The sequence below is a fragment of the Mustela lutreola genome, chromosome 2 (genome assembly GCF_030435805.1).
Source record: "Mustela lutreola isolate mMusLut2 chromosome 2, mMusLut2.pri, whole genome shotgun sequence".
NCBI lineage: Eukaryota > Metazoa > Chordata > Mammalia > Carnivora > Mustelidae > Mustela > Mustela lutreola.
Window position 1 is genome coordinate 102,201,186 of NC_081291.1, and position 26,788 is coordinate 102,227,973.

The 26,788-nt window shown below is 36.6% G+C and overlaps 2 protein-coding genes across 2 annotated transcripts in view; both read left to right on the forward strand.

The window, feature by feature from the left end:
• The window catches only part of EAF2 (ELL associated factor 2), a 32,502-nt gene extending 28,374 nt beyond the window's left edge, over positions 1-4,128 (forward strand). The window contains exon 4 of the mRNA XM_059162808.1: positions 2,753-4,128. Coding sequence (XP_059018791.1) covers positions 2,753-2,799 — 47 coding nt within the window. The 3' untranslated portion in view covers positions 2,800-4,128. The remainder of the gene's footprint in view (positions 1-2,752) is intronic.
• SLC15A2 (solute carrier family 15 member 2) overlaps positions 1-26,788 on the forward strand; it is a 65,849-nt gene that overhangs the window by 12,220 nt on the left and 26,841 nt on the right. Inside the window, exons 2-10 of the mRNA XM_059162807.1 lie at positions 2,753-2,828; positions 11,287-11,339; positions 12,946-13,035; positions 14,829-14,916; positions 15,465-15,606; positions 20,423-20,515; positions 21,631-21,730; positions 23,503-23,593; positions 23,892-23,969. Of these exons, the coding sequence (XP_059018790.1) occupies positions 2,792-2,828; positions 11,287-11,339; positions 12,946-13,035; positions 14,829-14,916; positions 15,465-15,606; positions 20,423-20,515; positions 21,631-21,730; positions 23,503-23,593; positions 23,892-23,969 (772 nt within the window). The 5' untranslated portion in view covers positions 2,753-2,791. The remainder of the gene's footprint in view (positions 1-2,752; positions 2,829-11,286; positions 11,340-12,945; positions 13,036-14,828; positions 14,917-15,464; positions 15,607-20,422; positions 20,516-21,630; positions 21,731-23,502; positions 23,594-23,891; positions 23,970-26,788) is intronic.

Sequence of the window (26,788 nt, forward strand, 5' to 3'; positions counted from 1 at the left end):
TGGTAATATATGCATATGATCTGTACAACATGAAGTCTATTAACAGAAGTGGAACTTGGAACATTTGGGTTTGACCTAAGAAACTTATTATGACATTGTATCAAGTTGAACATTCTTATGCCATAGAATAGTTGTGTAATAAATGGAAACTTAATCCTTGAAAAGTATAAAATGGTCTTGGGAACCAGATACACAAAAGAAGCTTTAACAGATTTCTTTATTGAATAATGTAATAGTTCTGGAGTTCATGCAGTGGACTGAGCTCTCTTACAACAGCTTATTTATGGCCTAGAAACCACTCCTCTTAAATTGGGTATGAGCTTCAAATTATGCCAGCTTTTTGTTGATTTTGGAGTAGTTTAAAAATATGAGAATGTTTTTACCATTTTAATTTACTACTCAAATGGTATTATCCAGTTCCATGTGTTCAAAGAAACCCCTGCAGTTAGTGACCCCCAAATCTTTATTTCCAGGAGTAACCTCTACCTAGAGCTCCAGGCTTGTATATCCAATTGCCTACAACATATTTATTTGAATATTTACAGTGTATCTCAAATGTGTCATGTTGAAAATCGAACTTTTTTTTTTCTTGATTTTTCTCACAACTCTTGTTCCCCTGGCATTTCTTATCTCAGTAAATGATACCACCATCTAGTTGTTTAGATCAGAAATGCTTGGGGTCTTTCTTCACTTTTCTTTTTCTCTCATGCCTATATCCAGTACTTTTGATAGTCCTGTGAGTTCTGTCTTTATACTATAAACCTAACTGCTTAGCACCACCTCCACCTGAGCCACCTGAGTCAAAGCCTGTATTATTTATGTGAGAAGCTGCAATACGATTATAGTTTATTATAGTATATATATACCATTATAGCGTGCTCACTGTTTTTTTTTTTTTTAATATTTTATTTATTTGACAGTGAGAGACAGCAAGAGAAGGAACACAAGCAGGGGGAGTAGGAGAGGGAGAACAGGCTTCCCATGGAGCACGGACCCTGATGTGGGGCTGGATCCCAGGACCCAGGGATCATGAACTGAGTCCAAGACAGACGCTTAATGACTGAGCCACCCAGGCGCCCCCATATTCACTGTGAAACATTTCTTTCTTTGTTTTTTTTAAATAAGATATTCTTTTTAAAAAAAAAAAAATTTATTTTATTTATTTATTTTCAGCATAACAGTATTCATTGCTTTTGCACCACACCCAGTACTCCATGCAATCCGTGCCCTCTCTCATACCCACCACCTGGTTCCCCCAACCTCCCACCCCCCACCCCTTCAAAACCCTCAGATTGTTTTTCAGAGTCCATAGTCTCTCGTGGTTCACCTCCCCTTCCAATTTCCCCCAACTCCCTTCTCCTCTCTAACTCCCCTTGTCCTCCATGCTATTTGTTAAACAACATTTCAAGTCAGTTGCTTACTTAAAATTTTCTGATGAATTCCCGTTACATTTCAAACAAAATCCAAAGTTTTTATCATAACCTATAAACCAGTCTTCTGGATATCTGGATATCTTTCTGACCTCATTTCCTATCATCTCTTCCTCATTCATTCCACTCTGGCTGCAGGGCCTTCTTGCTGTCAGAGAACACAGCAAGCATGCTTCTGCCTTAGGGCATTTGTATGTGCTGTTCCCTGAGCCTGGAAAGTATCTGCCCTCCATCCACATTAATAGGACTTTCTCTCTACGGTTGGATCTCTATTCAAATGCCACCCTTCAAGGAGGCTTTATCAACTATCCTGTCTAAAATACCACTTCTCACCACTCTTCTCATACCTATCTTCATTTTTCATAGTATTTATCCCTACTTGGCATCATATTATATATTTCTTTGTTTATTCTCTCTCTCCCCACTGGAATTAAGTTCCATTGCTATAAGCACATCATTGAATTATAAACAGAACCAATGATGCTCCACAAATAAGTGAAACTATATGATAATTGACTCTCTCCGCTTGACTTATTTCACTCAGCATAGTCTCTTCCAGTCCCATCCATGTTGCTACAAAAGTTGGGTATTCTTCCTTTATGATGGAGGCATAATACTCCATAGTGTATATGGACCAGTTAGAGAGGAGAAGGGAGTTGAGGGAAATTGGAAGGGGAGGTGAACCATGAGAGAGTATGGACTCTGAAAAACAATCTGAGGGTTTTGAAGGGGCGGGAGATGGGAGGTTGGGGGAACCAGGTAGTGGGTATTGGAAAGGGCACAGATTGCATGGAGCACTGGGTGTGGTACAAAAACAATAAATACTGTTACGCTGAAAATAAATTTTAAATAAATAAATAAACAGAACCAATGATGAGTTACTCATAACATATACTATTTAATATTTTGACTGAATTTTAAGTACAAAATTGTATAACATTTTTACACTCTTCAAAATGATTTAGGCTGATCATCTAAACTACATTTTTCTCATTACCTGATATAATTAAATCAGTGGGAGTAACAAAGGAAGGTGGTGTTGGTGTGTGAAAGAAGACTAAAAAAGATGCCAGGTGATAAAACTATGCTGAAGATTGATGGTGTATGTTTTCTTTACATGCAGTATTAATTTTTGGAATTACTAATGATATGACTAAAAAATAGGATAAGCAATCTAGTTATTAGTGACAAAATGGTGGCTAAATGGTTCACCCATGGTGTTATATTTTGCATGATATTTATGTTATCCAGAAGTAAATACATTGAATATGAAAATGTAAAATATTTAATTACTACAGTTTTGATTTTTTTTTTAATTTTAGGAAATGATTTGCAGCTGAGTGAATCAGGAAGTGACAGTGATGACTGAAGAAACATTCAGCTATAAATATAAAACTTGTAAGATGTGATATTTATTTTATATTAAGAATAAAGATTCCTAATACTGAAGAAAATGTATCGTAACATTTGATGATTAGAGAAATTTAATTTGGCTGATGTTATATTTTTGACCTTTTTTAAATACTAGCATTTTCATGTGCTTCCTCTTTATTAGGCTGTACAGATGAGAAAACAGACATTAGGTAACTTGCCCACAGGTTGTTAGTTAACAAGTGGCAGATCAAGTGTTCTAGAGTACAAGTTTAATACTCTGTTTTAAAATACTGATGTCTCACAATTCTGAAATGTCAAAACAATTGATTTATAATAAATTCCCATGGTTTTAATTATATCTCTGAGCCTTATCTGATAGTCCTTAAATTTTGGTTAAGAATACTTTAATTCTTGACAAAATTAAGCTATAATTTAGGGTAAAAGTAAAGCTAGATAATCGTTTTAATGAAAAAACTGTTCTTGTATATCTTATAATATTTTTGTCATTTTAATATTTTGCTTCTGAGAAAAAATAAGCAATTAATTGTGTTAAGTAGATAATTAATATTTATATCTACAGTATTTTTGAATATGGAGAAAATGATAAATATTAGATTATAGTTGACAGCCACTGACCAGCTGCAAGTTCTTTTTTCCTTCTTTAAGTTCTCTTTTTCTTTTTAATAAACTGCATTTTCTAAAGCAGTTTTTGGTTCATAGCGAAATTGAGCAGAAATTACAGAAAATTCTCATATACTCCCTGTTCCCCTCCTCTCACAACCTCACCCGCTATAAACATCTGCACCAGAATGGTACATTTTTACAACCGATGAATCTTACATTGACACGTCATCACCTAAAGTCCATATTTGCATTAGAGTTCACTCTTCGTATTATACAATTTGTGGGTTTTGACATATATATAGTGATGTGTATCCATCTCTGTAATATCATACAGAATAGTTTCACAGTCCTGAAAATCCTTTGCTCTGTCTATTCATTTATTCCTCCTTCCCCACCCCAACCACTGGCAGCCACTGATGTTTTACTCTCTCCTTGGTTTTGCCTTTTATAGCATGTCATATAGTTAGAATCATACTGTACGCTGCCTTTTCAGACTGAATTCTTTTACTTAAATATGCATTTAAGCTTCCTCCATGTCTTTACATGGCTTCATAGCTCATTCCATTTTGTCACTGAATAGCATTACATTGTCTGGATGTACCAAAGTTTACTTATTCTCTAACCTGCTGAAAGAATTTTGGCTGTTTCCAAGTTTCGGCAGTTGAAGATCAATAAAAAATTTTGTCATAATTGCCTTTTACCATAGGAATTTCTGTGTTTTTTTTTTAATCTTTAAGTTTTGGTTTTAATCTCTCTTACTTTATTCTCTCTCCCTTCCTCTCTTTGGCCTACCCTCAGCTAATCTATTTTTAACTTCATTTTTATATCTATTTTATTTGTCAACCATTATCTGAGAACCACAGCTATGTCATTTATTACTTAACTAAAACAAGCTCAAATATTTAATGTAGCTAATAAAACATGCTTATCATTTTAACATAGTAATACAAATTATAATGGTTTTTACTGAAACTTATTATGCTGAGATTTCTTTGATTAGTGATTACTGTACCAGGAATGAGTACATGGTGGTCTGAGTTGATAATGCCAGCTATATAACATTATATTCTCAAACTATAACTTTTGCAGTCAAAACACCTCCTCCTTTTTCCTCCTTATTATTTACCCCATAAATGAAACATGTTCTTAAAGACATGTTCTTTTTTATGGTCTGAATACCTAGAGTATCATTCTCTATGCCCTTTAAGGATAAATATAAGTGGTTTAGAGAGGAATGAAATAATATTTTCCATGCCTCTGTACCTCCTCATTTGATGTTTTTTCAGACACTGAAATGCAGGGAGCTATGGATGAGACAGATTACCAGATATGAGGTTCTCTGCCAGAATCATCTGATGATCCTGACATGATGCCAAGCTATTATCTTTTTCCCCAACTTTATTGAAATGTAATTGACATATGACACTGTATAAATTTAAGATGTACAGTGTGATGATTTGATCCACATAATTATTATGAAATGATTACTATAATAAGGTTAGTTGACATAAGCACAATATCATTTTATTTTGCCTGTTCTGAATGGTTTGATGAAAATGAAAATGATATATGCTTGCAAGTGGGAAAAGTAAGTTGGCTACAAAGGAACAAAAATCAATGGGTTTGAATCATTGCATAAGACTGTACTAAAGCACTAAAGTTAGGAAAGCTGCATTTGCACAAGGATATGAGTGTGACCTATAGTGTATACGTTAATAGTCATCCATAGTTTGGTAAGAAGACATTCTTAGACATGTCAGAATTCAGGAATTATATCTTTCACATTCCATTCCTGTAATAATTACTTTAGTAATTTCCAGTTTAGTAAGAGATGAGTCAAAATTAAGAACTCAGGAATGGAAAAAATATCATAAAAAGTGTGTTCTAGAAAGGTTGATAGCTCTCCTACCCTACCTTCATGAAGGAGTCTCACTCAGTTTGTAAGAGTAGGTGACATTCATGCCCTGCAACATTTTACATGGAAGTGACCTCTCAGATGCTGGCCAGTGGAGAAGAGGCAAGAGCTTAGCCCTAGCAGCCTGAGGTTGCAATCCTTACTGGGGAGATGACATTCTAACTAAGGCTGTGCATATGCACAGCAGGAATCAGAGATGCCCCAAGTTATTCATACATTCCTAACTAACTAACCCTGGAGCTATGTGCTTGTGCGCAGGGAAAAAGCCTGATAAAAAGTAAAATCTGGGAAGACTTGGAAATAGCCTGAACTTTGAACTCACTCCCCTACACACACAGTTCCATCAGCAAAAGACAAAGCCTTTGTGGTTCAAGGCTTTTTTGGTTTGTTTTTGTTTTTTTATTTTATTTTTATTTTTTTATTAATTTATTTATTTTCAGAAAAACAGTATTCATTATTTTTTCACCACACCCAGTGCTCCATACAGTCCGTGCCCTCTATAATACCCACCACTTGGTACCCCAACCTTCCACCCCCCCGCCACTTCAAACCCCTCAGATTGTTTTTCAGAGTCCATAGTCTCTCATGATTCACCTCCCCTTCCAATTTACCCCAACTCCCTTCTCCTCTCTAACACCCCTTGTCTTCCATGATATTTGTTATGCTCCACAAATAAGTGAAACCATATGATAATTATCATATGGTTCAAGGTGTTTAACCATTACCTCTGCCCAGTCTTTGACTGCTCCAAGTAATACATACTGCTTCACTTCCACTTTTAAATCTCACTCAAGTTTTTCTGGCCTAGACCCAACCAGAGAAGATGATTCTTAGAAACAGTTCCTAGCTTAAACCAAGTTGACAATAAAAAACCCTAAAACTGGAAACAACCCAAATGTCCATCAGCAAAAGAATGGGGAAATAAATTGTGTTATATTAGAATAGTGAATGCTACTGAACAACGGGAAAAAGAAATCTTGTTACAGACAACAAAATGGTTGAGTCTTACAGACATGGTGTTGAGCAAAAAAAATCAAACACAAGGAATATAAACAGTATTGTTCCATTTATATGAAATTCAAAACAAAACAAATCTGTGGTGATAGAAGTCAGAAAAGTGATTAACTTGGGGGAGGACAGTTTGGGAGACAGAGGGAAGCAGCAAGGATTATTCTCTGAAGAACTTTCAGCACAGTGGTACTAGAAATACATTTTTTTTTTAAATTTTATCTGGGTGATGGTTATATGTTACACAAATACAAAAAAATGGAGTTTTACACTTAAGATTTGTGCATATTAAGTTATATTTAATTTTAAAAGTCCAAATACAAGGTCAATAGAAAACAATATTTGCAATGCAGACAATGACAGCATTAATATCAATAATATAGATTTTATAAACTTACAAGAAGGGAAGAAACAACTCACTAAGAAAATGAGGAAAGGAAATAAATAAGCAGTTCTACAAATTATAAAGACATACTTTGTCTTAGCAATCTCACTTCTAGGTATTTATCCATCAGATATATTTGACTTATTATATACAAAGTTATTATGATAGTGTCATTTATAATAGGAAACTAAACAACCTGGACATGCATCTTTTTGGTACTGATTTTTTGGAGTTATTTATGTAGTCTGGACACAAAGCCTTTGACAGATATATGAATATTTTCTCCCATTCTGTAAGTTGTCTTTTCACTCTTAACATGTATTTTGGTGAACAAAAGTTCTTAATTTTGTAATACTATAAATTTATAATAATTTTATAATCCAAAATCCAATATCCAATATTGTCCAAAATATCAATTGTTTTTCTTTTATGGTAATCATATTTTATGTCTTATTTGAAAAATCTTAGAATATATCTGTACAGGGAACATAAAGATGTTTTTCTCTAAAAGCTTTATTTTTAAAAAAACAGATCACAGGGGTCCCTGGGTGGCTCAGTGGGTTAAAGCCTCTGCCTTTTGCTCAGGTCATGATCTCAGGATCCTGGGATCGAGTCCTACATTGGGCTCTCTGCTCAGCAGGGAGCCTGCTTCCTCCTCTCTCTCTCTGCCTGCCTCTCTGCCTACTTGTGACCTCTGTCTGTCAAATAAGTAACTAAAATCTTAAAAAAAAATTGCTTTAAAAAAACATATCACAATCTATATAGAATTATTTTTTACATATGGTATAAGATAAGGGTCAAAATTATTTTTTCCATGTGGATATACAGATGGTGTTTATTGAAAGCACCATTATTTCCCCCACTGCACTACAGAGTCAACTTTGCCATTAATGATACCTCGGCAGTGTGTATGTCTCTAAAGTCCTTTTTATTCCATTTGTTGCCTATTGTTGTGTTGATTCCACTCTGTTATAATTACAATAGTTTTTTTTTTTTTAAGATTTTATTTATTTATTTGACAGAGATCACAAGTAGGCAGAGAGGCAGGCGGAGAAAGAGAGAGGAGGAAGCAGGCTCCCTGCTGAGCAGAGAGCCCGATGTGGGACTCGATCGCAGGATCCTGAGATCATGACCTGAGCTGAAGGCAGAGGCTTAACACACTGAGCCACCTAGGTGCCCCTAATTACAATATTTTATAATAAGTCTTATACTGAGTAGTCATTCACTATTGTTCTTCAAGATTGCCTTTGCTATTCTTGGCTTATGCATCCCCATATGAATTTTAAAAATCATCTTGTCATTTTCTACACTCACAAAACCTACTAGGAGTTTGTATTAAAACAACAGGTTGATTTGGAAGATTTACAACTTTATAATAAAAAATTTCTAAATCATGAGCATGGTATGTCTCTTCATTTATTTAGATCTTTAATTACTTTCAATAATATTTTATAGTTTTAATGTTGAGGTCTTGGCTATCTTTTATTAGATTTATTCCTAGGTATTTTTATGCAATTATAGCTGGTATCACTTTTAAAATTCCCTTTTCTTTTTGTTTTTGGTCATATTTAAGTACAACTTATTTTTGCATGCTGATTCTTTTTTTTTTTTTAAGATTGTATATATTTATTTCAGAGAGAGAGCACAAGCGGGGGGAGGGGCAGAGGGAGAAGGAGAAATAGACTCCCCACTGAGCAGGGAGCGCGATACAGGGCTTGATTCCAGGACTTGGATCATGACCTGAGCCAAAGGCAGATGCTTAACTGACTGAGCTATTCAGGTGCCCCTTGTGTGCTTATTCTATATTCATATACCTTATTAAACATGTTTTCTTTTAATTTCTTATGTCTCTTCTCTCTGACTATATTAGTATCTATCATTTTAGAGCCTTAGTCTCCTTTCTGAATATGAGTGTAAAGTATCAATCTGCTGATACACTCACTGAGGCCATAAATATTTCTTACTCTTATTATTGATATTTTAGATTCTTCCACTTTTATTACCCCTTTTGTCTCTGAAGAGTTTGTACTCATTTCTGTTCAGGAGTTGCTTTTTTCTTTGATTTCTTCCATTTATTCTTCTATCTGATTTCAACTTAGCAAAAATGATAGCATGTAAGAGACATCTTGGTGTATGATAGAGCTCTAGAATAGGCCATGGCAGGTTAGAGTTCTAGTCCTTACTCTGCCCCTTCTGAACTTTGAGCTCTCCTGTAGTATTCTGTAAGCTAGACTAGCAGAGGGATTTCAAACCAGTGCTCCCTAAATTCCTGTCATAAGAATCACTAGAGGTGTGGTGTAAGGAAATGGTCCAATTTCATTTTTCTGTATGTGGCTGTCCAATTTTCCCAGCACCATTTATTGAAGAGGCTGTCTTTTTTCCATTGGACATTCTTTCCTGCTTTGTCGAAGATTAGTTGGCCATAGAGTTGAGGGTCTATTTCTGGGCTCTCTATTCTGTTCCATTGATCTATGTGTCTGTTTTTGTGCCAGTACCATGCTGTCTTGATGATGACAGCTTTGTAATAGAACTTGAAGTCCGGAATTGTGATGCCACCAACGTTGGCTTTCTTTTTCAATATCCCTTTGGCTATTCGAGGTCTTTTCCGGTTCCATATAACCTCAATGTGCGAAAGGAATCCATCAAAATCCTTGAGGAGAACACAGGCAGCAACCTCTTCGACCTCTGCCGCAGCAACATCTTCCTAGGAACAACGCAAAAGGCAAGGGAAGCAAGGGAAAAAATGAACTATTGGGATTTTATCAAGATCAAAAGCTTTTGCACAGCAAAGGAAACAGTTAACAAAATCAAAAGACAACTGACAGAATGGGAGAAGATATTTGCAAACGACATATCAGATAAAGGACTAGTGTCCAGAATCTATAAAGAACTTAGCAAACTCAACACCCAAAGAACAAATAATCCAATCAAGAAATGGGCAGAGGACATGAACAGACATTTCTGCAAAGAAGACATCCAGATGGCCAACAGACACATGAAAAAGTGCTCCATATCACTCGGCATCAGGGAAATACAAATCAAAACCACAATGAGATATCACCTCACACCAGTCAGAATGGCTAAAATCAACAAGTCAGGAAATGACAGATGCTGGCGAGGATGCGGAGAAAGGGGAACCCTCCTCCACTGTTGGTGGGAATGCAAGCTGGTGCAGCCACTCTGGAAAACAGCATGGAGGTTCCTCAAAATGTTGAAAATAGAACTGCCCTATGACCGAGCAATTGCACTATTGGGTATTTACCCTAAAGATACAAACGTAGTGATCCAAAGGGGCACGTGCACCCGAATGTTTATAGCAGCAATGTCCACAATAGCCAAACTATGGAAAGAACCTAGATGTCCATCAACAGATGAATGGATCAAGAAGATGTGGTATATATACACAATGGAATACTATGCAGCCATCAAAAGAAATGAAATCTTGCCATTTGCGACAACATGGATGGAACTAGAGCGTATCATGCTTAGCGAAATAAGTCAAGCAGAGAAAGACAACTATCATATGATCTCCCTGATATGAGGAAGTGGTGATGCAACATGGGGGCTTAAGTGGGTAGGAGAAGAATAAATGAAACAAGATGGGATTGGGAGGGAGACAAACCATAAGTGACTCTTAATCTCACAAAACAAACTGAGGGTTGCTGCGGGGAGGGGGTTTGGGAGAAGGGGGTGGGATTATGGACATTGGGGAGGGTATGTGCTTTGGTGAGTGCTGTGAAGTGTGTAAACCTGGTGATTCACAGACCTGTACCCCTGGGGATAAAAATATATGTTTATAAAAAATAAAAAATTAATAAAAAAAAAAAGAATCACTAGAGGTGCTTCTTAAAAACAGAGGTTCTTGGATCCCTACTTAAATCTATTGAATAAGTTATTTTCAAGAAAAAGGCCTGCAAATCTGTGTGTGAATATGTGTATGTACACGTGTGTATGTACATATGCCTACATTCATACATATGTGTGTGTGTGTGTGTATATATGAATTGTTCTGGAATATATAAAAAACATATATAAATTAATAGATATATATATGTGAATGAATTACCCTATATCACTCTCACCATCAGGGAAGTTTAGTTTACATAGGACAAGATTAAGATTCCCTCCATCTCTGATATTACTTGATTCTATGAATGCTAGCATTATACTGCCATAATCAAAACAAGAATTTCATCTAAAAGAGTACCAATGAACCAATGCCAATACTCTACAGTTTGGTATTAGGGGTACCTTTGAGTGCAAAGGAATTGGTGCAATGCCTCTACAGGTGCACTGTATCTACAGGTGCTTTGCCAGGTCAAATGCTATTCTAGAAGTATAGGCCAGAGCAGGGGGAACCATTGATATAATTAGATCTTCAAGGCATCTTGAGGTTAATTTGATTAGTAAATCATGACTATTTATTTGTTTTTGCATTTAAAGTTATAACCACAATAAGTCAGAAGGAATAATACCTTTGGAAAGAATAACTACAGCTTAATCATTAATACCACAGTCAAAAATGAAGCTGGACTCTTCTTTGGTTAAAGGTTGGCAGAAGAGAGGGGCGATGAGGAGTGAGAAGACAAGGTCAAAGTCTGAGGTAAAGTTTGTTCTGGCCTTATTCATCAACAAGTTAAATAAGTAGTTTAAGAATTTTTCAAGGCATAAATTTATAGGTTCTCTCTCATATTCTCAAATAAAATAATTCTCCTGTTTTATGATCCCCTTGTTAGTTTAACCCTCATTTTTCTTATAGCTCTCTGGCATTTGTTTTCATTTTTCTATTCACTGACAACCGGAAAGGCATCATACTCTTGTTCTTTTCTATCAACTTACTGTATTAAATGCATCTATCATCATAATACCCGTTTTTATTCCTCCTCTGATAAAGGCTAAATATTATATTCTGGAGTAATTTGGGAGTTCATTTACTAAGTATTAATGAAAATATGTTTGTGATAGTATCTAGAAAGTAACTAGTTCATGGATGGCTCCACTGGTTAAGCATTCAACTCTTAATTTTGGCTCAGGTCATGATCTCAGGGTCATGGGATAGAGCCCTGCATAGGGCTCTGTGCTCAGCAGGAAATCTTGAGATTTCCTCTCCCTCAGCCCCTCCCTGCCCCACTCATGTGCATGCATACTCTCTCTCTCTCAATAAATAAAATATTTTTCTAAAAAAGAAAGTAGTTCATAATTTTTGCTCAAATTGAATTTTATTTATCAATTAAATTACGGATTCATCTTGAAGTGATGAAAACACAAGGAATGAATTTAGCAAAGAAGAATGATTCTCAAATGTACATCTTCAAACCTTTTTTCTCATTTTCTTTAGCTCCACCTCTTTAACTGTTTATAGGCTATTTCTAATTGAACTTTATTATGTTGAAAACCAAAATCAACATCTATTCTATCTTTGCACATTCAATTTTGTGATGACTTTCCCTCTTCAATGCATTTCAATTCCTCTATATTCCTACATTCCCATTTGCATACCCTCCATTCCTGAATAATGACCATAGGCATTACTGATACAAATCTTCCATCAATCACGGCAGTTAAAATTCCAGACTTGCCACTTGCTGACCACGTAACTTTAGACAAATTGCTCAACCTCTTAAGATATTAGTTCCTACACAAAATGGGGATTGTGCTAAGAATTAGAATGTAGATAGGTAGGTATTATATATCTATATGTGTGTGTGTGTGTGTGTGTGTATATATATATATATATATATATATATATATATATATATAAAATATGTATGTATTATATATACATTTTTGTTGGTCATAATAGATGTTCAATAAATGGCTGCTCCTGTGACTCTGAAATCAGGTTTTTTTCCTGAAATCAGTTTTTAAATCTATACTTGAGGCATTGTATTCTCAGCTATTTTGTACTCTTCTGTAATTCTCCAGCACTGTCTTGCCCCATCTTGTGATATGTTACTCTTACTTCCTCATGCTTAACCTTTTACTTAATCATTATTCTGACTAGTCTCTGAGACCTAACCCTTTCTTTTCCCATAGCTTTGTGCTTTGCTTTGGGTCAGGCAGCTGCTAAAAGCTGACACACAGAGGGTTAAACCTAGTCCACTCCCAGTGCCCGTTTTTACAGTAGGCTGGCAGCTGTCCCAACTGCCTACCGAAGCCAAATGCTTGAGGAGAGTGAGAGTAAGAAACCAGCTATGAATCCTTTCCAGAAAAATGAGTCCAAGGAAACTCTTTTTTCACCTGTCTCCACTGAAGAGGTACCACCTCGACTTCTCAGCCTTCCAAAGAAGCCAACTCCGGTGAGTCCCCAAATTCCAGTCTCCTTCTGACAGGAACAGAATTGCTCTTTTGGTTCTACTTGGCCTCTGGAGTGACAGGCTGAGCTGTATTAGGGTATTAAAAACTATTCTCACTTGGACTTAGAATTAACCTGAAAACCAAATTTAAACAGAAGTTTCCTTTACTTAGGAGAAGAAGCATCAGGAAGAGGTAGTTAGGAGTTCTTCAGCTGGGTTCCAGGACTTTGCTGTATCTCATTGCATATTCTGAGTTTCTCTGGGGTGAAAAAAGAAGCAATTTGAATATCCAGGGAAACTTGGCAAGCATTCTTGCCTGGAGAACTGTGTGTGATTGTTCTTTCTAAACCAATATAAAAACTCAGCCCTTAGCTCCCCCCTGCATTCAGAATCTTATGCCAGACACCAAGGAAAGTTTTGGAATAGATCCAGTCTCTTTTATGATGTGTGCCAGTTTACATTGGAAGACAGGACAGAGAATCAAAGAATAATGATGTTTGTATTACATACTTGTTAAACACTTCCAAATCTATCATCTCATTAAATCTTTATATCAAAATCTTAAAAGTGGAGAGGGTATAGGAATAATAGCCAATATTTATGGAGTTTTCTCTATGGGCCAAGAGGTGGTAGTTTTCTCATTTCTTTGGAATAAGAGGATTGAACATAAAGACAGGTGCAGTGGCATGCCCAGGGTCAGTAGATTAACACAGCCAAAACCAATAGTACATAGCTGGTAAAGTGTGTTAACTAAACTCCAGGTTGCATAATTCTCAAGATGTGAGCTGGGAAGGTAAGAAGCCAGTTTATTGTGTCTTTCGAGTAAGTTAATATATTAACATATATTAATATTTAGGAGGGTTCTTCATATCTATCCATATGGGTAAAAAATAAAATCATTAACTTATGACTTTATTTATTTAGTTAATTATATATCTTCTGGTCCTAAACAATTTCAGTCTGTTTAAAAAGATGCATGTATTTCTTAGGAAATAAGAGGTGATAAAATTTCACGATGAGATTTGACTGTCCCAAGTACAGTTATCTCCATCCCCTCTCATGTTAGTTGGGCTATCATAATAGGTAGGGATTTGAAATAAACATGGCAGTCCCTTTATACTGACTGATATGGTACATGTAATAGCATAGTTCTTTAATGTCTAATAGGATTAACAAGAAAATGTTATAGAATGTCTTTCACAGGAAGAATGAACATTTAATGTTAGAAGATTTAAGAACTCTCTGCCCAAGTTTAAGGTGATCAATCAGATTCCTTTCGGTTGGGCTCTGAGCCTGGCTCCTGCAGGCTCTGAATGGGAAGCCATCATATTGTCAGGATTCCTCCTGGCATGATGAACATGGCAGGTGGGGACAAAAGAGGTTAGTTTGAACAGTGCAGCTAAGGAAATTATTGACCTCTAAATGTAACTGCTTGGGCATCAAGTGCTCCACCGTCTAATTCTTTGTTCTGTTCTTAGAAATAAGTATGATTATTCTCCTGCTCAGAACCCCAGGCTTTTCAGTAAAGAGTTGTAGGAAGATAAGGAGGTCCTGGTGCCTGAGATCAAGGAATGTCTGAGTAATGAGAAGTGAAGTAATATTCCAAATAACTTCTATCAGCACTGCAGGTCTTTCACTGTGATAATAGCTGTTTCATGAAGTGTAGGAGCCATTGCTTCACTTTACCTATCACAGTGATTTAAAATAAACATATTTTTCTGTTATAGAACAATCTACTGATTTAAATGGTGGAGGGGGGAAGTTCATGCTTGAACCATTGTCTTTTTGTTTCATAGAAAATCTGTGGCTCCAACTATCCACTGAGCATTGCCTTCATTGTGGTGAATGAATTCTGTGAGCGCTTTTCCTATTATGGCATGAAAGGTAATTTTGTGTCCTAAGGTCTTTCTTTTTCCCCACTCATCCTCATATTTGGAACAACCTGGTCTTCTTTATGCCCTTATTTCTCTTTTCCACACTTTCTGCCTTTATCCAAATTGGTCTTTCCCTTTAGCCAACACTGCCAATAAATACCTCATGGGATTTCACCTAGCAACTCATACAAGCCAAGAAACCAGAACACAGTCTGTAAGAATAAAAGTATGACAACTTCCATTTTCATATCTGTTTCTCAGATATGAACTACATTGTTGGGAGGGAGAAGGTAGAGACACTGGAAGCACCATATGATCTTTGCTGCTATGTAAGCGCATGGACTGAAGGGAGGAATATTGCAATTGTACACTAAGCATAGCCCCACACCCACAGTTGCCATGGCTCTTGCTTCTACTACCTGGCAGTCACCCCTCAGTCACTTCACCAATAAGAGAGTTGAAGGTCGAGATCACCTTCAGAGACCAGAGATAAAATGTACTTCTCCATAAATCACTTTAATGCATTTATCTTGTTTTGTTTTCCCTTTTCAACCTCAGCTGTGCTGACCCTGTATTTCCTGTATTTCCTGCACTGGAGCGAGGACACCTCCACATCTATATACCATGCCTTCAGCAGCCTCTGTTATTTCACTCCCATCCTGGGAGCAGCCATTGCTGACTCATGGCTGGGAAAATTCAAGTAAGGAAAATGGGAGATCACATCACCACGTCACAGCCTAATTGTGCTGAGATTTTGTCACTTATAGTCTCTTGGTTCCAACCCAAGAAGATAGTTAGGTCATTCATGACAAATAAGCATCTCTCTAAGACTGACAACACAGAAAGACTATTTCTCTTCATTGTCAGTTTTTCTAATTGTTTACATCCTTTCTAGTCAGGAATTTTTTTTTTTCCCTCAATCTAATTTTAATCTTCCATTCTGTATTTTAAGACCAATTCTTGTTCTGATCTTAGGGACAATAAGGATTGCTACCCAGCCGAAAATTTATAATTTTAGAGACCTCAATGTAGTTATTTCATATACTGTCCATCTCTTCTCTGGCTGAATCATCTTTAGTATATTCTTATGAGTCCCTCTTCTCAACTATTTTACTGTTTCTTTTCCCTTATCTCTGTGGTTTCCTTCTTAAGAATATAATAAATATTTTCACGAGTTAGACTAATGGTCTATTCAGTTCCATATCTTTTAAGCCTCTGAAAATAGCAATAAGAGACATTCATGGGATAATGTTTTTGTTGTCTCCTATAACATTATCCTCATAGGTTAGAGATGGATCTTGGCTATCCATCACCAAGTTATTTTCCATAGTCTTATCATCTATGGATTTGTTTTAATTAATATTTCTCAGAGTGCATTTTTTGGAAATTGGTTGATAGGATACAATGAGTGTAATAAAGAAAGATAAAGTTCTCATGGTCCAATAAGTTTGGAAAATGCCTAGGTTAAACTAAGTTAAAAAGTTGTTTTTTTGTTTGTTTGTTTTTTGTTTTTTTTACTGCAAGACTTCTTATAGCCTTTAACATGGTAATAAATACTGTACAGCCTCCAAGAGAAGGTTATGGTATGTAGTGATTCCCAAACTTATTTGACCATGGAATATTTTTCCAGAATAATTTGTGGATGTGGTGTTCTAGGGAATCATATTTAGTAAACATTGGTTTATACCTCACTTGGCCTGTATATATTCATTGTCCTAAAGTGTTTAATCAGCATTTAATAGATAGCTACAACCATAGCATGGTAGTAAACACAGTTTCTTGACTTAAGAGAAGGATGGTAGGAAGATGCTTAAGATTTATTTTTGCTGCTTATGTAGTATTGGTCACCAAGTCCCTCCAGATAGGAGGTTGACACTATATGCAAAATAAAAAGTATAAACCATGGTCTTTATTCAATAAATAAATACTTACAGAATAAAAGACTCTCAAACATGACATAGTACTTTCATTTATTTTTTATTATGTTATGTTAGTCACCATACAGTACATCATTAGATTTGAATTACTGTTCCATGATTCATTGTTTGTTTCTAACACCCAGTGCTCCATGCAATACATGCCCTCTTTAATACCCCTCACTGGGCTATTTTAAAAATTACTTCCTCTAAATTTAAAGCACAGATATGGCTTTTCATGATGTCTATAAACATCTACTGAGAGGCTTAACTGCATGTTAGAACACTATTTTTTATGTCAAGTTGCTTTTAAAGAGAGCCAAACATGGTCCCTAGTGTGGTTTTTATACCCTGTGACCCATGCCTATCAGTTCAGGCTTACAATCACTCTCTTAAATTTGTTTATTGCCAAATATGCTTTTGGATATCATCTCTACACTTCTCCTTACTCTTTCTCTGAGTAGGTCTAGATCATGTCCTTTCTGTCTCCTATCTTTTTTGTCTCATCAGAGCTGAACTTCTTAATGCTAGGTCTCTTTCTCTGCCGTCACTACACATATTCCTTCTCAGTTCCTAAGCTCTAATTAACAATGGCTTTGGTGGTGAAATAAAACCTCTTTTCCACATTAACCTGTATATAGTAAAACTAAAGAAACACTGGGCTATAAGTAAGACATAGAAATTCTAGACCTAACCCTAATATTAATTGATTAGAATGTCACTTATTTATTTATTTTTTCCTTTTTAAGAAAGAGAAAGAGAGAGCAAAAGTGAGCATGAGAGCAAGGAGAGGCAGAGGGAGAAGAGAGAAAGAATCCCTAAGCAGACTCCACATTCAGCATGGACCTGTCAAAGAGATCAGTCCCTTAACTTCAATATTATGACCTGAGCCAAAATCAAGAGTCAGACATTCAACCAACCTGGACATCCAGGCACTCCAAGAATGTCACTTTAGGAATGTCCTTTGACCTCTCTGAATTTTACCTTCCTCATTTATAGATGGAAGATCAGTCTCTCCAGATCAAGTCTCTCCAGAAAAGTTCTGTTTCCTATGGCTAGGATTTCAGTGACCCCTTTCCAAATGCAGAATGCCCAAATCTATTTTGACTTCTTTCTCTTTGTTAAAGTTTCCTGCCATGAGCTTCCTCTCGTATAGTCTTCATATCCTAGACTAATTCCCTGAGCCTTCTGCCTAAAAGGTTGCTTATTTTCTTTCTAAACCATTTGTACTTTCTTCATCCATTTAGTCTAACAGTCTGATATTGTTCTGATCTCCCTGCACAGACTCTATTATATTACATCAGCTCACACTCCTTTTGTTTTTTTCTCTTTAACTATCCAGCAGAGATCATCTCTTTTGGGTTCATAATAGTGGGTCTTTTTAGTCCCTTTTTATTCCCACAAAGAAAACTTCCTCTAGAAGATGCTACAAGGCCTTTTGAGAAAGCCTGCCCCCTCCCTCTGATGTTAATTGCCGTGGGCAATTAATGCTATGGATTAGTCAACCAATCTCCTATACCTTACTTGCCCTTATGAACCCCCTAAGGTCCCTTCCCTGGAAAGCCATCCTAGAGAGATTAGGCATTTAGAATGAGAAATCCACAACCTGAGACTGCTGGCATCTCTAGCCTCTTTCTGATACCTTCATTTCATTATTTATATTCCAGCATATAACGCTTTAAAATCACAGATGTAAACCCTATAATTTCCAAGGTTCCTTCTAGTACTAATATTCTACTTATGTACAAAGAGAATGCTGGTATAGTAATGCATCTAAGAAATATATTGCATGGTGTGCCATATTTCAGTGTGTAAATCTCTACATACCTTCTTTCTGGAATTCCTCACTGTTCCACTTCCTATTGTCATTCAGATTTCTTGGAAAAAATAGCACAACAAGAAGTCCCTACCAACTGCATGATCTTTATCACTGGGCAGTCTATTCATAGTCCCTGAGTCCTTGTTCCCCTTGGTAACTTGAACCTGAGGTAACTGTGGTGGGGATTACAATTAACCCAAGTGTTCAAGTGGCCAAGCTGAAACTGAGAGCCCTTTATCTTTCTTTATATGCCAGTGGTTGGGTTTAAAGAAAGTTCTTTGTGTTAGCCGTCCCTTTTTCCTGTTTACCTGGAGTTTTTCTTGACTCCTATTGATTTCTAGAGCCAAAGACATTCTTTGATAAAAAACACCACGGGTCAAAGTATCCTGTTGTCCTGGTTCTCCTAGTTTAAAAAACAAAAAAATCACTTGCTGCAGGTCCATCCTGTGGGTGCTCTGTTTGTATATACGGTGAGTGAGGGGAAAGGACAGGTCACATATGAGAAAGGAGCTTGAAGGGAAAGTCCATTACCTCTAACACCACAAAGGTAAAGAGTTCATTCACCATTACTATTTCTATGTACATTTCTCAGGCAGTTCTTTCCTGCTCCACTCCTTCCTCCTCCTGTACCATTTATCCTAGCACTGAGAACAGTATGAACTCTGAGACTGTTACTCAAGCTTCTCAATTCTTCTTTTTTAAATTTTTATTTAAATTTTAGTTAGTTGACATAAAATGTAGTATTGGGTTCAGGAGTAGAATTCAGTGATTCATCAATTACATACAACATCCAGTGCTCATCACAAGTACCTTCTTCAATACTCATGACCCCTCTAACCTATTCCCCACCCACATCCCTCCATCAACCCTCAGTTTGTTTTCTATCATTAAGAGTCTCTTGTGGAAGCAAACTGAGGGTTGCTGGGGGGAGGGGGGTTGGGAGAAGGGGGGTGGGGTTATGGACATTGGGGAGGGTATGTGCTTTGGTGAGTGCTGTGAAGTGTGTAAACCTGGTGATTCACAGACCTGTACCCCTGGGGATAAAAATATATGTTTATAAAAAATTTAAAAAAAAAATTTTTTTTAAATAAAAGAGTCTCTTGTGGTTTTTTTCCCTCTCTCCTTTTACCCCCCTCCCATATGTTCATCTGTTTTGTTTCTTAAATTCCACACAGGAGTGAAATCATATGGTATTTGTCTCTCTTTGACTGACTTATTTCGCTTAGCATAATACACTCTCACCCCATCCAACTCACTGCAAATTATAAGATTTCATTCTTTTTGATGGTTGAGTAATATTCTATTATATAACACATACCACATCTTCTTTTTCTGTACATCAGTTGATGGACATTTGGGTTCTCTCCATAGTTTGACTATTGTTGATATTGCTAACCCCTTTGAATCTGTATTTTTTTTTATCCTTTGGGTAAATACCTAGTGGTACAATTGCTGGATCATAGGATCATTCTATTTTTAACTTTTTGAGGAACCTCCATACTGTTCTCCAGAGTAGCTGCACCAGTTTTCATTCCCACTAACAGTATAAGAGGGTTCCCACATCCTCACCAGCACCTGTTGTTGCTTGTGTTGATAATTTTAGCCATTCTGACAGGTGTGAGGTGGTATATCATTATGGTTTTGATTTGTATTTCCCTGATGATAAGTGATGTTGACCATATTTTCATATGTCTGGATGTCTTCTTTGCAAAAGTGTCTACTCATGTCTTCTGCCCATTTCTTAACTGTTTATAGACTGACTGATTTAACTCTCTCAACAGGACAATCATCTATCTCTCCTTGGTGTATGTGCTTGGTCATGTGGTCAAGTCCTTGGGTGCCTTACCAATAATAGGGGGACAAATGGTACACACGTGAGTAGAATCATGAAATAAACTGAACCACTGTCCTTCTTTTAGACAGGTAAATGTCTCACACATTCATTACAGGTGATTTTCTATTTCCTTACCAGAGACGTCCCTTTATTTTCCAACCTGTTGTTTTATTACCAAAGTGGTTGAAAAAAAAAAAGTATTTTATCACCAGTTGAACTCTTTCCTACTTTATCTGTCCTCATTTGCTTTTTTTAAACACTTGGAGACTTATAGAATGCCTGGCTAGTATCCTTTTCATAAAAACTCATCGTATGCTTGAAGACAATTATTAAAACCTCATGTCCCCCATATTTTCTCACCTATTAACCTACCCATGCATCTGTACTTTGCTAGGATTTAAAAAGGTACATAATATTTCCCTGTAACACATTGTAAAAGTCCTCTTCAAAGCTTGGATTATTTCCATTTATGTGTGGTTCCATATATTCCAGTTGCTCTGTCCCTCTTAAGTTATTGATGTTTATTTTGCCAGAGGCATTTGATACATTCTGATAGTTAATTTGCTAAATAGAGAGGATTACAGTTGTTCAAGATGTAGATCATATATATTCATGTTTATAATGGGGCTACACAGTATTTATCCAATGAGTTAAGAATTTTCAATTTTAATAAATATTAGATGCCTCCTTGTCAGTGCCCGTCAAAAATGAATGACAAAATTTTCTATTAATTATAATGAATTTTGCCATTTTGCTTTCTGGTTAGTAAGGGTATGTGTGATAGGTGGTTGTAAGGTCCTTCTATTGGTTTATCCCTTAAATTAAGACAAGATTGAGAACCAGTGATTTAACTTTGGAGTTCCTTCATTATCTGCTTCTCCCTATTACACACAAAAGGTAAATGGACTATCAGGTACAAAACTTTCCCATGCAATGTATACTTTCTGGCAGAGGCTCAACAGTCATAAGGATTGGTAAGTGTCCCTGGGTTTCTTTGAGGAGTGAAGGAAGATGGAAAGTGCCCACAGAAATGTGAAGAAATATGAAGGGGGTGTCTTTGACATTATGCACATTTTTTTCTCCTGATATCTATATCTAATTTCTGCAGTTGTGTTTAGCATCAGTATGGTTAGTATCCTTCCCTCTCCATTACAGAGTCCTATCATTGGTTGGCCTGAGTCTCATAGCTTTGGGGACAGGAGGTATTAAACCCTGTGTGGCAGCTTTTGGTGGAGACCAGTTTGAAGAAAAGCATGTAAGAATCCTGTTATTTCTGTAATTTCAAGAATGTAGAGCAGACATTAAAAATGTACCTGGCAGGTAGCTATTTGCTAAGATTAAAGTAATCCACAGGTCAGGAGTTCTGTTCAGTGCTGGATACTGGTCATTAATAAAGAGAAACATGCAAAGGAAAGTAACAAAGGTGGTGAATGGACTAAAACACATCTTATGAAAAAAGGTTGAAGGAATTGGAGAATTCAGCCTGTATAAGATACAAATGAAAGAGAATATTATAGCTGTCTAGATACTGGAAAGCTGTCAGTAATTAAACCAGAACTAGTAGGTGAAAGCTAAAATAAGTTTTTTGCTCAATGGAAGGAAAAACTTCAAATAGAGTTTGAAGTAGTGAGCTTATCCTCACTTGAGGTGTTTCAAAAGAAACTTGGTAGGTGCTTCGAGAATAAGGGGTGATGAGCAGTGTAGAGATGATTTAAGCATCTCTGGCCGAGATCCTGTGAAAGGGGAAAATGATCGTTCAGAATAAAACAGAATGAGATTTTATAGATGAACTTGTCTGGATATCATTCCGTCTTTCCTACATACTCTCCCCCTATTAATTGGGGGTGGGGGGCAGTATGAATAAGCTAAAAATGGGCCCATATGAGGAAGCTGTGACAAGTAAGCAAGGAAAAGAGTCTGTTCTTGAGTAGCTGACATTTCTGGCTTTCTGGCTTTTGCTCTCAGTTTTCTTTTTTGCCTATCTTCATGTATTATTTCCTCATCTGTAGCTATTTCTCATGTTTCTGGTTTTTCTCTCTCTGTTCTTTCTCTGTGCCCTGCTTCTTGTGTTTCTCCTACCCTTCAGGCCATCTGAGTTATTATTTTATATTCTTTATCTGTCTGGGGTACCATAGATCATAATTGCTTGCTGACTTTGGAGAAATACCAACCTTTGGCAGCCTTTGGGATTCTATGCACAATGAACTGTACAAATAGGTGAGTGGAATAGGTTGAAAAGGGGACAAGAGGAGAAAGCAAAGACCCTGTGAATAGTAAATAAGGAAGGACAGATTATGCTGTTGTGTCAGGAAAAGACCTGTGGTGCCAGAATGAGACAAATGAATAAAGCATCAGCAACTTTATCTTAAAGTTGCTTCATTTGGTAACTGCTCCACAAAGATATCTCAATAATAAGACAAACCCCCCTCCAAGTTTCCACTAACCACTTTTAAACCCAGGGTTTCCTTTTATACTTTCTGGTAGAATTCACGTAAGTGAGCTACCTTATTTAATCAACAGTTTAATCCACTGTTCTAGTGCCATTTCTACTACACATTCTACAATGTTTACTATTTAACTCAGTCAGTCATTCACTTAATTAATTCAGTCAATAAACATGTTGAGTATAATATATGTCAGGTGCTGTGCTGAGGAGTAGGGATTTCAGAAATGAGTAAGATATGATTTCTGCTCTAAAGGAACTCTTAGCCTGCTGGAAAGAAATAGATATTTAATGCAAAGAAATTAATATTAGAATAAACACGTATAGTGCACATGTGGCTTAGTGTATAAGATGACCATTTTGCCTAGTAGGGGTATAAGAATGTTAAAGATGTTGGTACTGGAGTTTGAAAGATGGGTAAATGTTTGGGTTATTTGTTAAAGTATCTAATATTATTTTCAGATAATGGAGGCAATGTCTGAATCTGTTTCTTTGTATGTACCTCCAGCTTAGTCTGAACATAGGGTGGATCTGGAGCTAGGAGGTACATTGCACTGATGATTTGTCCTGTGTTTTGTTTTCAGGCAGAGGAACGGACTAGATACTTCTCTGTCTTCTACCTCTCCATCAATGCAGGAAGCCTGATTTCTACATTTATCACACCCATGCTGAGAGGTTAGGATCTTTTCTGAGGGCCCTTGTCTAAGGGTTTCCTTTGTCCAGTCAAAAACCTTTTCAAGGTTTCCTGATGACCATCCTCTCCTTTTACAAGGACTTAAAAACCGAGACAATTTTTTAATATCTTGATTTGTCTGGCCCAAAAGGAGGATTATGAACTAGGTGTTGGGAGGAAAGAAGATAGCTATATCTATGATTTTACAAACCTGAGCTTGCAGAATAGAATATCAAACATTAAAGACCCAAGATTCAGGGCTCCTGGTTTTTTGGTTGTTGTTTTTGATTTTGTTTTTAGGAGATGTGCAGTGTTTTGGGGAAGACTGCTATGCATTGGCTTTTGGAGTTCCAGGATTACTTATGGTGATAGCTCTTGGTAAGTGCACTGGGACAGGGGAGATGAATAACCACTGATGCCTGTTACATTAAAAACATCATCTAAGCCATTTATTTCAATCCTCACCATAACCCTATTAGGTAAGTGTTATTGTAGAAATTTTCTCTAGACATTGGAGATAAATTAACTGAATGAAATCAGAAACCAAAGGAAGGAAGGAAGGAAAGAAGGAAGGGGAAGGAAAAGAATGGGAAAGAAAAGAGAAAAAAGAGACAAGCAAAGAAAAGCATACTCAACGTTACACAACTAAGACCTTTCCTAGACTGATCCCTCGGCTCCATATGGAAGCAATTAAGTCAGTATCTCGGCAGGATGGGGCCTAGGTATCTATAATTTTTTTAAAATATCTAAGTGATTCTAATGTGTAGTCAAGGCTGAGATCCACTGCTCTATACTAAAATATGTAAGGAAGCAAGGAAGATAATTAATCCTTTCTCTCAAACTAGCTTACTTCATTTGACAGTTATTTATCTGGTAATTGGAAGACATTTTTAATTCTTCTAAAGTAGCATCTAGGTTTAGTTGTTTTGTTGCCCTGCTCTTCAATGCTCCCAAGGAGTTTTCTCTCAATCAAAGAGAGTAAGGGGGGTTGGATAAGTAAGTGGAAACCAATACAGCTTAGGTCAAGTATGTTCTGTTTACCAGTGACAACACAGTAATGGAAGAGGAAAGAGGATGTGTGTGTTGTTTAGTTTTCGTAGTTTAAGGGGAAACTTGGACGTGATTGTTCTTAATCATTGACCTGGAAACCTGTTCTCACTCTGAAACTTTGGGTGACACCCCCCCTGGAACGTATCCAGTCCAAACACATAAAGAACTCAATAGAGGAAGAAAGAAGCCAGAGATTCAATGCTCAGTCCTGACTATTTTCTATCAGAAGGTGGTTAATAGTAACAGTCAGATTCTAATTCCAATTCCAAGTTAGTTTATGTGTTATTCCAGGAGAGCTGTGTTAATACATTCCATGTCTCCTTCCATTGAAGCTGAACACTTTTCCAAATATTGTTCTGGTTTTGTACTTATTAGTGCTATGTTTCCTCTGGATCGTGGCACAACAATAATATTAACATATTGGAGTAATTATGAAGATCAAAAGAGGTGCTGTAAGTGAAATGTTTTATAAATTATGAAATGTTAAATAAGTGTTAGATGTCATTATTAGTTGCTTCAGTTTTCTGGGTACCAATAAATAACAATACTCTGGCATTTCACAATAATTTAACTTATTTATCTATGTTTTTCATTCATTGATCAACACACATTTATTTAATGAACATTCATGTGTCAAATCCTGTGCTAGCTATTGGGTCACATTGGTGAATTAGAGAGCCACATAGTCAAAAAACTTACATAGTCCAGCAGGAAAAAAGAGACATAGTAAAAAGGAATTTACAATATCATATGATCAATGTCACAACTGGGGAAGTACAGAGAAAGCTATGGGAGTACATAGAGGAGATGTCTGACTAAAACAGTGAAGATCAGAAAAGTTTTGCCTAGGTGCACCTGGGTGGCTCAGTCAGTTAAGTGGCTGCCTTCAGCTTGGGTCATGATCCTGGGGTCCTAGAATGGAGCCCGGCTCAGGCTCCCTGCTCAGTGGGGAAACTGCTTCTTCCTCTTCCTCTGCCTGCCACTCTGCCTACTTGTGCTCTCTCTCCATCTCTCTGTCAAATAAATAAGTAAATCTTTTAAAAAGAGAGAGAGAGAGAGAGAGAGAGAGAGAAGTGGCATCTGAGGTGAGATCTAAAGTATTAGCAGCAATTAATCAAAGACGACAGATATCTGTAAATCAAGGAGGTGAGACAATAATTATGACATATCTGAAGGCCTTAAAGGAATTCAGGTTGCCCCAGGTATAAATGAGAAAGATAAAAAGCAGAAAATGACAGAAATCAGATAATCAAGGGACTTTTAAGTCATAAACGAATTAGAACTTTAGCTGGAGTAGGGAGATACAAAAGGATTCTGAACAGAGGGCTGATTGTTAGATTTTTACTTTTCATTGTTGTCTCTCTAATGTAGAGAAAGAATGGGTTAAGGGTGAGGCAAGGGTATTATTTATCCTGATTACCGAATTTTTAGCATTCTTTAAAATTTTGTGCTCAAGATGAGTGCCTCACTCAGCTCAGACTAGTCTCAGCCCTGGTAGAGTTGAAAAAACTTGATATGATTGGATAAGTGATGTGATTGAGAAAATAAGTCAACATTGAATGTAGCATTCTGACTTGAACAACTAGGTAAATAGTGGGCTCATCGTCCTAATGAATTTAGTTTTGGACATGTTACATATTAGATGTCTTTAAAACATCTAATTGGAGTTATCAAACAGTTATTTGAAAATACAGGCTTCAAGCTCAGAGTAAGTGTTTGGGCTGTAGATAAAGATCTGGAGCTATTAGTATATGAAAGCAATTAAGTCATGAAAATAGATGAAATAGCTATTAGTATATGGAAAGCAATTAAGTCATGAAAATAGATGAAATAACTAAAATATAATGAGAGTAAAAAGAGGGCTAGAATAGAACTCTGAGGAATACCAGCATTAAAAAGATATGTAAAGAAGGGGGTGCCTGGGTGGCTTAGTCAGTTAAGCATCCAACCCTTGATCTCAGCTCAGGTCTTTATCTCAGGGTCATGAGGTCAGGCCCCATGTTGGGCTCCACGCTGGGCACTGAGCCTACTAAAAAGAAAAGATAGGCAAAGGGGAAAAGCCCACAAACGAGACAAAGAAGGAATGGCCAAATTGGTAGTTCTAAGGGCATTGTTCAGAGTAACAAATGTTACTGAGTCAGAAAGTA